The 14,641-nt window shown below is 41.7% G+C and overlaps 1 protein-coding gene across 1 annotated transcript in view; it reads right to left on the bottom strand.

Annotated features, from left to right (window-relative positions):
* Positions 1 to 14,641, bottom strand: part of taf2 (TAF2 RNA polymerase II, TATA box binding protein (TBP)-associated factor) — a gene marked incomplete at its 5' end in the record, with an annotated part of 177,652 nt that overhangs the window by 141,386 nt on the left and 21,625 nt on the right. The window contains 4 exon segments of the mRNA XM_037676473.1: positions 9,932 to 10,046; positions 10,311 to 10,465; positions 11,347 to 11,482; positions 11,606 to 11,691. Coding sequence (XP_037532401.1) covers positions 9,932 to 10,046; positions 10,311 to 10,465; positions 11,347 to 11,482; positions 11,606 to 11,691 — 492 coding nt within the window.

Here is a 14,641-nt window from a genome sequence, read left to right as displayed (position 1 = left end):
GCTTCGCAGCGCTTCGCAGCGCTTCGCAGCGCTTCGCAGCGCTTCGCTGCTCGGGCCTAATTAAAGGGCTATGGGGACAGTCCTGCCTTCTACCCTGGTGAATGAGGAAATGAGGGGACACCATTCCATGTGTTAACACTGAGGCCTTGGGGTTACAATATAGAAGTCAGACCCATTTTATAAATGAGAAACCTAGTCCACACGCTTCCTCAGCATCCAAAGAGAAAGCAACCACAGGTTCAGGGCTGTTTCTTACTTGCCAAGTTAAATGAAGTAACCTACGAACATTATCTGCTGAAGAACAGCTCGAATAAAATGAGCAGTGTTTCCCCTACCATTATAAAAGCGGGGCGCCCCGCACCGTCAACAGAACCGAGCGCCCCGTCTACCGAACCCCACCCCAACCATCTGTCGAAACTGATGTAACGCTAAACTAGCAGCTCGCAATGCAGATGCACTAGCTAAAAAGCTAAAGGCAGCCTCTTCTCTCATGCTGAACCCTCACGCTGAATGCACCCCCGCCACTCGAAAACTGTCGGTACAAACAGCGCACGGCTCAGATGTGTGTCTGTCTCTGCCCCGCACTGACACCCCCCCCCCCCCCCGGCCAAACCCCCCCCAAAAAACTGTCGGTTCAGACAGCGCACGGCTGAGATATGTCTATCTCTCTCCTCTCTCACGCCCAGCTCTAAAACTGTCGGTACAAACAGCACGAGGCTGTCTCTGTGTCCTCCAAAACTGTTGGTTTAAACAGCACGCTGCGCAGCTTAGGACGAGTCTCTGTTACAGCCACCCCTGACAAAAACCACAGACGAGATGAGCGCCCCGCCATGGCAAGTTATCTAGGGGAAACACTGATGAGCTTGGTCTGGATGGATAAGACCAGGCAGGTGCACCTCCAGCCTTATAGCTAATATTTTAGCATCTACAATGATTAGAGACACTGGACGATAGTTTCTACATTGCTGGGGATTCCTGCCTTTTTTCTGTATCAGAGAAATTACTGCTGATTGTATACTTTCTGGCATTGCACCCCTCTCAATTGTACCTTTAAATACTGACACTAATCTTGGTGCTGCTAATAGTTCTAAAAATTATTTGTAAAAATCTGTTGGTAGACCATCATCTCCGGGGGATTTCCCAATATTATTTTTTTATGGATTCCTGAACCTCCTCTAGAGTGATATCTCCTCCATATTTGTTTTTGTTTTCCTTCAGACAGGGTCAGAAGATTCATCTAAGACCAGAACATGTCTATATCCTCCTGGCCAGCTGTACCTTGTGATGTATACAGCTTTTGGTAAAATGTTCTAGATGTTTCATTAATCTCTCCCCTGTCTGTCACTGGTCATGACTAGGGGTGTAACGGTAAACTAAAATCACATTTCGGTTCAGTTCAGTTTCAAGGAGGGCTTGGATCGGTTCATTTTCTGTACAAAAAAAGGCCAAAATTAAGAATTACAAAATGTTTATTTTGAAAATATGCCAAGTAAACAATACGTTTGTACAAACCGGATTCCAAAAAAGTTGGGACACTAAACAAAGTGTGAATGAAAACTGAATGCAATGATGTGGACATGGCAAATGTCAATATTTTATTCGTAATATAACATAAATGACAGATCAAAAGTTTAATCTGAGTAAATGTAACATTTTAAAAGGAAAAATATGTTGATTCAAAATTTTACAGTGTCAACAAATCCCAAAAAAGTTGGGACAAGTAGCAATAAGTGGCTGGAAAAAGGAAATTGTGCATATGACGAACAACTCGAAGACCAATTATCACTAATTAGGTCAATTGACAACATGCTTGGGTATAAAAAGAGCTTCTCAGAGTGTCAGTGTCTCTCAGAAGCCTAGATGGTAAGAGGATCACCAATTCCACCATTGTTGCGCAGAAAGATAGTGCAGCAATACCAGAATGGTGTTACCCAGTGTAAAATAGCAAAGACTTTTAAGTTATCATCATCAACCGTGCATAACATCATCAAAAGATTCAGAGAATCTGGAACAATCGCTGTGCGTAAGGGTCAAGGCCGTAAAACTCTACTGGATGCTTGTGATCTCTGGGCCCTTAAATGTCACTGCACCTCAAACAGGAATGCCAGTGTCAAGGAAATAACAGAATGGGCTCAGGAATACTTCCAGAAAACATTGTCAGTGAACACAATCCACCGTGTCATCCACCGTTGCCAGCAGAAACTCTACAGTGCAAAGAGGAAGCCATTTCTAAGCAAGCTCCACAAGCTCAGATGTTTGCACTGGGCCAAGGGTCATTTAAAATGGAGTGTGGCAAAATGGAATACTGTTCTGCGGTCAGATGAGTCACGATTTGAAGTTCTTTATGGAAGACTGGGACGCCATGTCATCCGGACCAGAGAGGACAAGGATAGCCCAAGTTGTTATCAACGCTCTGTTCAGAAGCCTGCATCACTGATGGTATGGGGTTGCATGAGCGCTTGTGGCATGGGCAGCTTGCATGTCTGGAAAGGCACCATTAATGCAGAGAACTATGTTCAGGTTCTAGAACAACATATTCTCCCATCTAGACGTCATCTCTTTCAGGGAAGACCCTGCATTTTTCAACACGATAATGCCAGACCACATTCTGCAGCAATCACAACATCATGGCTACGTAGGAGAAGGATCCGGGTACTGAAATGGCCAGCCTGCAGTCCAGATCTTTCACCTATAGAGAACATTTGGCGCATCATAAAGAGGAAGGTGCGACAAAGAAGGCCCAAGACGATTGAACAGTTAGAGGCCTGTATTAGACATGAATGGGAGAGCATTCATATTTCTAAACTTGAGAAACTGGTCTCCTCTGTCCCCAGATGTCTGTTGAGTGTTTTAAGAAGAAGGGGGGATGTCACACAGTGGTAGAAATGGACTTGTCCCAACTTTTTTGGGATTTGTTGACGACATGAAATTTGGAAACAACAGATTTTTCCCTTCAAATGATACATTCTCTCAGTTTAAAATTTTGATCTGTGATTTGTGTTCTATTCTGAATAAAATATTAGATGTTGGCACCTCCACATCATTGCATTCAGTTTTTATTCACAATTTGTTTAGTGTCCCAACTTTTTTGGAATCTGGTTTGTATAAAAATAAATAAAAGCGACCCATTTGGATGATATTTTAAATAAACGGCACTCTTTACAATAAATACACTATACTAACAATAATAAAAATCTTAAATACAATAACAGTCAGAACCAGAACAATAAGCAGCAACAGACCGTTTACAATCTAACTAATCAAGTTATAAGTTCTTGGCCAAAAAGACCAACTTGTCCACATTTTCTGCCAAAAGCACAGATCTAGTTACAGTGAATATCTCCAGCGGTGGAGAAAACCGCTCACTAACAACAGTAGCAGGAATAGAGAGGTAGCACTTTGCTAATTTTGCAGTGTGGCTGTATTTGGCCTCAGTACTCACAACCTCTTGGACCTGCTCCCACAGGTGGGACAGGTCACTGGAAAAATTCAGAGTTCAGTCATCACAGACTTCTTAGCTGGAGGTGATCTCTGGTGGATTTCCCTGAAGAGGAAGAAGACAGCTGTTATCTCTGTCCCAGACTGAAAATAAAATAAAAAAGAGTTAATAAGATTATAACTTTAAATTTAAAAAAAGTTAATTAGATAATAATAATAAAATAACAATACCTCTTCTTGAACAGCCATCATTTCTGTTATGAGGTGGCTGAATCTCTCATTTATCATCATCAGGGCAGGGCTTTAATCTGGGCTCCAGGGCAGGGCTTTAATCTGGGCTCCAGGGCTTGTTGACGATCAGTTTTAGCTTTTTCATAAAGTGCTGCTACAACTTTTTGGCTGAAGTGTTGACGTGATGGGATGTCGTAGCGGGGCTCAATAACTTTAAAGCCGGCGCATCAACAACAGAAACGTAGATCCAGAGCTTTAAAAACTCCTACAGCTTGTGTTATTGCTTTGGACCGATCTGAATTACCTGATAAAGGTTGTTTAAATGCTGCTGTTATTGGTGTTTGCACCAACCAAGCTGCTATTCTGTAGAAGAGATGTTCACGTTCGGATGATGTCGTTTCAAGAGCGTTAACAAGTTAGACATGTTGCCTGCTGCAGATCCAATCTCCGTGAAACAATGTCGACACACAGCTTTGGATTTGCGCTTGTCTTTTAACAAGAAAGCCATAATGTTCCCCAACAGGAGAGCGCAATGAGATGCTAATGCTAATGCTGCGCGTGCTGCAGGATAATAGCGCCGTGCTGAAACACGCTTAGGAACTTTAGTTCCGCGGCACATAATCTCTCGTTAACAAAATTTAATTAAAGACAAAATAACCGAAATGGTACGCACGTGGACCGAACCGAGCATGCCTTACCGAAACGGTTCAATACACCCACGTGTACCGTTACTCCCCTAGTCATGACCCACATCAAAGCTAGCATCAACATCAATGTGGACCCTCACCAGTACGCATACCGTGAGAATCGATCAATAGAAGATGCCATCTCCTCTGTGGTCCACACTGCTCTCACCCACTTGGAACAGAAGGACTCCTACGTTTGTATGCTCTTTGTGGACTTCACATTGTTGGATTTAATATTTTATACATTTTTATAATTCCTATCAAGCACTCAAATGTCCTGTCACATAAAGGGTGTGCGTGTCTTTCTTCCAAGGTTGAACTATGTTTATAGAAAATGTTTGCTAATTCTAACTAGTTGACCTTTAAATATAATCTCATAGTAGCTAAGGATAATTTTACAAGTTCACATTTGATAAATTACAAGCAATCAAATCAGGCCAGAGAGCAGACTGATTAACATAAATAAAGCTAGAACACAGCTCTTTAATTTAGACAATATAGTTTGACTAAGTAAAATCAAATTAAGAGTATAACCATGATCCAAATAAAAACACGAACATAAGTTAGATAATATAATTATTCCTAGAAATAAACAACTATTTCAAATCAGTGTTATCACTAAGGTATAATCACGTTAAACAAACAGTGTTAACAGTTTAAACGCAGACACAGAAACTAAGATGATTCTGCCTTAAAAACAATCACCAGGCCTCCAACAGATATTGAATTAACATACCCATGAGGTAGATAATTAATAATTATGTATAACAATTTTGACACGAAGCATTGTTGTATCCCTAAAGTAGAATAGCAAGTTAAACGTTAAACAAAAGCCGATTTCGGTGAACCAAAACTTATCTGAAATATAGACGTTAACGTACTTGAGGGGGCGGGCTAAGTCGTAACCATAGCGACAGAAGCTGAACCAATCAGGAAGCTAGCCTTCTCAAACGGGGATAAAAGGCCGGAAATGACGCACGCCCACCGAGCATTTTCCCGGGAGGCGCACATGGCGGTTCGTTCTTAATGCTCCATTTATATGCATATATCTTATTAATGTAATTGTTTGTCTCTGAATATCTGTAACCCATGTTGTGTCAAATAAATCTTTTATACGAAGGGCGACGCCTCAGCCGTTTTGAACACGACGTGGTATTCTAACCACAACAAAGACGTGGTATTCTAACCACAACAACATCTACCTTCAGCACCATGATTCGCCAGACCCTGATGGACAAACTAATCACACTAGGACTAAGTTCCTCTCTATGCAACTGGGTTCTAGACTTCTTAACCAAAAGACCACAATCTGTGAAGATCCACGACTTCTCTTCCTCCACCATAACCTTCAGCATGGGCTACCCACAGAGCTGTGTGTTGAACTCCCTCCTGTTCACTCTGCTAATCTATGACTGCATACCGACCCATCCAGGCTGTCATATGGTAAAGTTTGCAGACTTCTACATTGGGGAAACTAAACAGCCTCTTCACAGACGCATGGCTCAACACAGGAGAGCCAGCTCCACAGGACAAGATTCAGCTGTTCACCTCCATCTCACAGATAAGGAACACTCTTTTGAGGACCAAAATGTGCACATTTTGAACCGAGAACACAGATGGTTAGAGAGGGGGTGAAGGAAGCAATTTATGTAAAAAGGGAAAAGCCATCTCTTAACAGAGGACGAGGCCTCAGATTTCCACTTTCTAAAACCTATAATGCAACTTTAACAGATTCCCAGCCGGTTTTCACACTTGATGGGAACAGAGGGGTCTCATCTGTGAATTAGAGTAACAAAGACCTTAAGAAACCCCTATTGTTAAGGTGTTGAGGTGTGACTTCTCAAATCTACATATGTGTGTGGGTCTTATCTCACCCAGCCTTATAACCTGAATCTCTCACTTACTGCTCATTGAACTGAGAAAGCTCCTCTGATGAGGAGTGAAACGTCTTCTGTTACAAATAAAGTCCAGTTGTTATTGTATTGAACGTTTTTTGAATTTATCATGTCCTGGATGACTGAGAATCTTCACCAGCATAAAGTTTGCAGACGATACAGCGGTAGTTGGATGCATCAAAAACAATGATGAGTCCAGCAACAGGCAGGAGGTGGAACACCTGGAGAGCTGGTGCAGGACGAACAGCCTTCACATCAATGTGAATAAGACGAAGGAGATGGTCGTGGACTTCAGAAGGAATAAACACACCTACCCCCCTGAACATAAGAGGATCTGCGGTGGAAGTGGTCTCCAGCTACAAGTACTTGGGTGTGCACATGAATGACAACCTCAGCTGGAGCAACAACACCACCAGCCTGATCAAGAAAGCTCATCAGAGACTACTTCCTCAGGCGGCTGAGACAAGCTGGTCTGGGAAGCTCAGTCCTCACCTCCTTCTACAGGTGTGCAGTGGAGAGCATCCTGTGCTCCAGTATCAACGTGTGGCATGGAGGCTGCACAGCTGCAGAAAGAAAAGCTTTGCAGAGAGTGGTGAAGGCTGCACAGAAGTCTGTTGGAGTCAGCCTCCCAACCATCACAGACATCTACACCTCCAGATGTAGGAAGAGGACCACCTGCATCATGAAGGACCCCACTCACCCAGCACACACACTTTTTGCCCCGCTCCCCTCAGGCAGAAGGCTGAGGAGCATTAAGTGCAGAACTAACAGGATGAGGAACAGCTTCTACCCTGAGGCTGTTAGACTCATGAATCTCTAACCAGGAAAAAAAATCACTGTGAAAAAAAAAACCCTGTGAAAATCATTGTAATGTCACTTGGTTGTTGATGTGTGCTGCTGACTACCCATGATGTTGATCTCATGCTCCTGATTATGTCATGTTGTTGTGTTCATTAGTCCTAATCTGCTCACACAGGCTCATGTTGGTGCTGCTGTTGTTTTGGCACATGGTTTTTGTACCATTAGTGCTTAGTGTATTCTTAGTCTGTGTATTCTTAGTTTAGTGAATGTAGTATATTCTTAGTTCATGACTCGGACTTTACTAATGTTTTTTTTTTTTTTACAATTTGTGTTTCTGTCGGATGTAACTGGGACTTTGCATACATAGTTTCATCCCACCTCATGTATCACGTGTGGTGTGTATGACAAATAAATCTCTCTGACTCTGACACTAGGATCCCTTTTTCATTCTCCACAGAGGTCATTAAAATGTGATTATACTGTTGTTTCACTCTCTGGATCAGAAATCTCCCTGCTGCTCATTTGTTTTGTTTTGTTATTATTATTATTCCTGACATTTAATACATCCGACTTGAACGAGGATGTTCATACTTTATTCTTTTGCCTGTATGTAACTAAGTCAAATTTATTTATATAGCATAATTAAAAACAAATATGTTGACTCAAGTGCTTCAAACGGAGGTTAAAAAGAACCAGGAAAAACCTTAAAAATAATCCAACATTTTTCAGTCAGGTCATCTGTGCAGTTTTTTCGGGGGTTTTTTTGTGCTGAAACGTTTCGCCTTCGATCCGGAAGGCTTCATCAGTCAAGGAAACACACAACAAAACTGATTCTTCCCCCAACAGCTTACTCCAAAGTGGAACAAACCAGTAGAAACTGTCCAGATGACCTGACTGAAAAATATTGGATTGTATACCTGGATTATTGAGCATGGACTTTGTTCCTAAAATTAATGTTTTTTTTAATGTCACAAAGTCTGACAAGTACAATAAAATGGTTAAAAACAAACTAAAAGTGGGTTTTCAAGCAGGATTTAAAAGAACATATAGATTGCAGAATAAACGTCAATGGGCAGGTTGTTCCTTGGGGGGATTGCCACTGCAAAAGCCTGATCCCTTGAATTTAGCTCTCGGCTGATCTAAGAGCAGCCTTAGAGCTGCTAAGCCTAAGAGATCTGTCTGGAGGATCTCAGTGCTCTTTTAGGAGCAGAAAAGTCAAAACGTTCAGTTAAATAATTGGAAGTGAAGTTGTTTGAAACTTTAAAAGTGAATAAAATAATTTTTAAATCATGTGAACAGCTGCATACTGTGTATATGATACAGAGCCGTGAACAAAAGACTTCATACCTCTTACATACCTGCAAACTCAGAAGGGATGAAAAAGGTGACAAACCTAGCACCCCCTTTAACTTTACCCAATGAACATTTTAACAATCACCAGCGGCTGTGGCTGAGTGGTTAGAGCAGTCGTCCTCCAATGCGAGAGTTGGGGGTTCGAATCCACCAAAAGTCACATGCTGAAGTGTCCCTGGGCAAGACACTGAACCCCTCATAGCGTCTGATGTGTGTCCCATCAGTGGATGAATGTGATAAAGCTCTGATTAGTCTCTTTAGAATGATTTGTTCAATTAGCTTTATAGAGATCTAGTAGAGTGCTGTATGAATGGGTAAATGAGGCACAGATTGTAGTGTAAAGCACTTTGAGTATCTTGAAATAAGATAGAAAGGCGCTATATAAGTACAGTCCATTTACCATTTAGTTTCCTTGACCGATGAAGCCTTCCGGATAGAAAGCGAAACATTTCAGCACAAAAAAAGAAACTGTCCAGATGACCTGACTGAAAAATGTTGAACCACCAGCAGTGAATTCAGGTGCTTTTTACTGTTTTCTGATTTAGTGATAGACTCATCAAAAATGACCTGGCACCATGCAGCCTTCACAACACTAAGTTACACTGTGCCAAGCATGTGACAAAAACAAAACAAAATCATTTTAGTCAGTTTTGTCAACCTGCATGTAATTTTTAAAACAAAATAATTTACAGGTTCCTTCCTTGCTGCCACAATTTCTACACTTCATAAATTTTATTCCTCTTTCCTTCACAATCCAGTTGGAAAAACATCCATCTCCTTCTCCCATTGTTTCCTTTCCACTATTCCTTCCTCATTTTACCAATTTTACTTTACAGAAAACTTGTGTTACTTGGCTTCTTTCTACCTAGCACCATATTTCTCCTTCAAGGTGTTCTCTAAAACACCTGGACTTCTCTAATCTTAAGGCAAAATCTCGCCGCACACAACACAGACACGCTAGCTAAGATGCTACACGCTCCGTTTCTCTCACACATCCTAACACACACACACACCTGTCGGTCAACAGCTGACATCACTAATGTAGCTGTAAGCTAACGCGTAACACGAAGGTGTGTCCCCCTCCTCCCCCCGCCCCGACAACAAAACCCTCAAAGAGATGAGCACCTGCCACCTGCTACACTAAATGACAGAGGAGGAACGCTGTTCCTTAAAGGGAAATTATACCATCCACCACGCCTGACTCCCCCCCCCCAAAAAAAAAAAACACACAAAAAAAACTCAGATCCGGACGATTCATGTAAATTACATATTTTAGTTTGAAAACGGCGAATTTCACCAAAAAGTGACTAGTTTGCAGGTATGCTCTTAAACCTTTTCACATTTAGCAACATTACAAGAAAAAACTTCAAACTATTTGACTATTTTCAATCAGTTTGTGTAACAGGCCAACACAAAGTAACACAGTTGTGAAATGGAACAAAAATTCTGCTCGTTTTCCTAAATCTTTTACAAATACCATGAAAAGTTTGAAAAGCTTTATAACACCGATTGTGATCGTGAACTCACCACATATTTCTGAGTTCCAGATGATGTGTAGTCCTGACGGATCTCCAGCTCCAGCACATTCCTCTTTCTGTTAAAGGCAAAGCTGCCAAAGAATTTCACCACACTGCTCTGGTCTCTGAATGTGAAGAGTTAAGAATGAAAACAGGTGTAGATACTGTACGAATACAGACAAAAATCCTGCCCAGATGGAGCAGATTACTTTGTTAGTGTACATTTAAAAGTAACGCGAACTGTGGGTTTTCTGTCTCATGTCATAGTTGATTTTTCTTTTTAAATGATCAAGGACCTGTTTAGTTTTTGTATTTAGATGTTTCTATTTCTTATGATATGACAGCATGACGCCAGCTCCGAGCTTAGGAGCATACAGGCAGAAGGATACACCCATTGTTTGATAAGGGGGCCAATGTCTTTGCCAGAAACATTGGAGATGGATTTGAGAAAGGCATAAGTGGACAGAAGCATCTGGCTCCACATGTGGGTCTGATATGTCTGAGATGAGGCTGTGCTGGCCAGGCTCAGAAGTTTGTTAAAAACCTAGAGAAATACAAAAAATAAAGTTGTTAATAGGGCTGGTTATGTATATTTTCATGCATAATACCATATACTACAAGGTACTGACCAACACTTCACATAAATGCTAACAACACTGAAATTGCCATAGAAAGCTAATACAGTTAACATTGTCTTTAACACTGGATATTTACACACAGATTGTTTGAAAGTCATTATTAAAGACAGCCACATTATCATAATTTCAAATATAACTTACTGACATATATTACTTAGGGTTCAGGGAAGAAAAGATGAAAAAAATAAGTATAATAAGTATTTAATATATATATATATATATAACTAATAAGTATATAATATACTGTATGCTTATTTTACTTTTGTTTTTCATGAAAAAAGATGTAAAGATGTAAAAGCACACAGCTTCACTGAAACATTTCTACTACAGGAAGCTATGGTACCGCCTCGGGACAAACAGCAGCAACTACACTGCTGACTCAAAGTGGTGTTAAAGAAATCCACTTCTGACATTTGAAAACTGACTCAGTATTTTCCATGTCTGTGATGAAACTAAGGCCCTGCTTACAAGTGAATGATCTCTGAAAATGTTAGCGTTTAGTATGGTGATTGTGGGCGATATGGTGGCTCAGTTGGTAAAACTCCTGCCTTTCAGTGAGAAGGTTGCCAGTTCAAATTCCGGCCGGGGACCTTTCTGGGTCCAGAAAGGTCTTTTGCATGTTCTCTCCATACTGCAGGGGTTTCCTCCCACAGACCAAAAACATGCATGTTAGACTGATAGGTAACTAATAAAAAACTAACTAAAATAACTAATAAAAAAGGATGCTTTAAAATGATCTATATGAGATATGCAAACAAGAAATTAAGAAATCCTGGCAGTGTCTGACCTGCAGCATGAACTCCATGCTGATTCTGTTTTCTATCAGCCTCATCACCAGGTGGGCCTTACACTGAAACATCTTGAAGTACTCCCAGGACAGGGTGTGTGGGTGCTTGATGGAGAAGTGAAGGTGGGGTGTTGGACTGAAAACAGAAGAACCTGATCAGTCTCATTGTTACGATTGAACAAACCTCAACAGTTATGAATATAAGTAGCTTTGCTTCTGATGCTCAAACAGTAACTGATGCACATGAACTCTGTTTTACTTGTCTTTTTCTTTGCCTCCACTGAAGGTGGGGTGCAGCAAAACCCCTCCCATTTGGAGCTCATACTCAACAATCTTGTCCAGTTCCTATGAAAAGAAGACAAATACATTAGCAGTGCATAAGACAACAAATCATCTCAATAGAAGTCAGATCTACTTCATAATATTCCAATGCAGAGTTTTAGACATGACAAAAAATAATTTCCAGATATGTACAACAGTAACAGATTAAATTTACTATCAATCAAGACCCAAAACATTGACAAATTTTTAGTAAACTGATGACAGCAAAATTATTTTCAACAAAAAAAGTATTTGCTTTATCTAAAATCTTTTAAAGGTAAACTCTGGTGTCTTGTCAATCAATAAAGTTTTGATTTAGTTTAAACCTGGAACTTTCTTATTCCAAGGCAGTTCTATCCGTTTATGCAGAAAAGTCATGTGGAAAAATGTGAACTGCAAAGGGGTTGAATATTGTTACTTCTTAAAGTCTAGTTTATACTCCACGAGAAGTGCTAAAGTTGTGTCTTGTTGATGTGATTGTGTGACAAAGTACTTTACTCCTTGAATCCCCTGCTGAGACTCTGTGCTCACAGCCCCCTGTAGGAAAGTGTCTTGCAGGGTATGCGCCAATTATTGTCACTGATCAGAACCTTATAGGCATGCATGTCTGTAGCTGCAGTATGTACAGTAGCTCTGCTGAAGAGAAACTGGCCAAGGCTGAAAGCAAATACAGCCATCTTTACAACTGTTCAGAAAAAAATTCAGTCAGTTCAGTTAATTTAAATAGCACCGTCAAAACAGAAGTCATCTGAGGGCACTGAACAGAAACATCAACACACATAGATAACATACATACAAAAGCCAATTAGTTAAGTTCTCTATCTAAGGAAGCAGCAAATGTGTTGAATCTTTACTTTGTCACAGTCTCATATCCTGAGAAAGTACAAGAGAGACAGTAGAAAGGAAAAACTCCATTTTAACAGGACGAAACCTCCAGCAGAACCAGGCTCAGGACGAGCGGCCATCTGCTTTGACCGGCTGGTTTGAGAGGACAGGAAGGAGAGACAGACACAGAATGGTATGTCCAGATGTACTGGAAGAAAGTCTAAAAACACGTTAAGCAGTGTTTACCCTACCATTATACAAGCGGGGTGCCCCGCCCCATCAACAGAACCGAGCGCCCCATCTACCGAATCCCACCCCCCACCCCAAACCACCTGTCGGCACTGACGTAACGCTAAACTAGCGGCTCGCAATGCAGGTGCACTAGCTGAAAAGCTAAAGGCAGCCTCTTCCTTCATGCTGAACCTTCATGCTGAATGCACCCCCGCCACTCAAAAACTGTAGGGTACAAACAGCGCACGGCTCAGATGTGCGTCTGTCTCTCCCCCCGCCAAAAAAAACCCCAACTGTCGGTTCAGACAGCGCACAGCTGCGATGTGTGTCTGTCTCTCTCCTCTCACACACCCTGCTCTAAAACTGTAAAACCCGCAGTGCAAACAGCGCGCGGCTGCCTCTGTGTGTGTCGTCCCCCCCTCCCCCCAAAACCAACAAAAATGGTTGGTTTTGCGCAGCTTAGGACACTCCCCCCCCCCCCCCCCAATATATAAAGTCTATATGAAATAGAACAATGGTTACGTACTGTAACCCCAGATTCTATAAATATAGGCGTAGCTCTTTAAGGCTGTCGCTTAGTGGGTTTATCCCATCATGTGAAGCATTACACTGAAAAATTTAGTCCACGCCCACCTGCTGTGTGGGCCCCACCCGGTCCGTATAAATTACGTTAAGAGTGGGTAATCGGCTCCCAAATAGCTTTTTTCTTCAGCCACTTAGGAGCCAGTGAGGCCCGACGCTTAAAGGGCTATGCCTATACTCATAGAATCTGGGGTTACAGTAGGTAACCAAGGTTCTATTTCATATAGGCTTCGCCCTTTAAGGCTGTCGCTTAGTGGGTTATGGGCAAAGCAGATGTGGTCCTCGCCTCACTGGGTCCATTCGAACACCGTATGAAGCGGAAGCTTGCCCAAAAACGTCATGTCGTTCAGCTCTCCATTTACATAATTACGCGTTGCGTAATTATTTGTACCATGCACAGACGCAAGCTGTTAAATTATGCGTTCTGAATGCATGAACGCCCCGGAAAAGTTTCAAGGGAGGGGAGAAATGCTGAAAGGAGCCGTGAACAGTATGAACAGATTAATAATAACAAGAGAGCTGATTATTAATCAAATGAACTGATTGGTAACAATAGTTATGAACTGATTAATGACCATAAAACCTAAATAACAGTCACAACTTGTGACTGATAACATCTCACACTGTGATGCATGCAGACAGATGTGAGCTAAATGGGATTCCATGAAACAACAATATTCATTCTGTTAAAACACTAAGTACAGAATGTGTCATGGAACGAGCCGTCACATCACGTAGATAAGAGTGAATAAATGAGCAGGGTGTTGACCACGCGGCCGCAGTGCAAATATCCTGCATTGTCATACCATTATGCAAAGCAGTCGAAGATGCGATACCTCTGGTCGAGTGCACCCTGAGTTTGACAGGAGGCTCTAATCTGGTGCTCCGTAGGCTTCAGAAAAAAGGCCTCACACAGTCAGTACGACAGGCGCTGGGTGGATAACGGGCGACCTGCAGATGCATCTCTACAATGCACAAACAAATGTTGAGTTTGACGCATTACAGCTATGTAACACGTCAACGCCCGCACAGGACAGAGAAGATGGAAGATGCTTCTTCTTCTGATTTGTGTGGGGGGAGGGGAGGGAAAAACCCCTCCAACGATATCGCTCTTGATTTAAAAGAGCTTGTGATGATTTAGGCATAAAGCTGGATTCAGTCTTAGATCAGCTGAGCTGACATCAGCCTGAATTCCAAGACATGCGCTCCGTCATGTCTTGGAATTCAGGCTGAGAGAGGGCAGATAAATCACTTACTCTCTTAGCGGATGTAAAAGCCAACAGCAGGGCTAACAACAAAAAAGGTTGAATCATGTCATCTGGACTTCGTTTTTTGT

Source organism: Nematolebias whitei, chromosome 5 (assembly GCF_014905685.2).
Source record: "Nematolebias whitei isolate Nwh7 chromosome 5, NemWhi1, whole genome shotgun sequence".
Lineage (NCBI taxonomy): Eukaryota > Metazoa > Chordata > Actinopteri > Cyprinodontiformes > Rivulidae > Nematolebias > Nematolebias whitei.
This window is presented reverse-complemented; position numbering and strand designations above follow the sequence as displayed.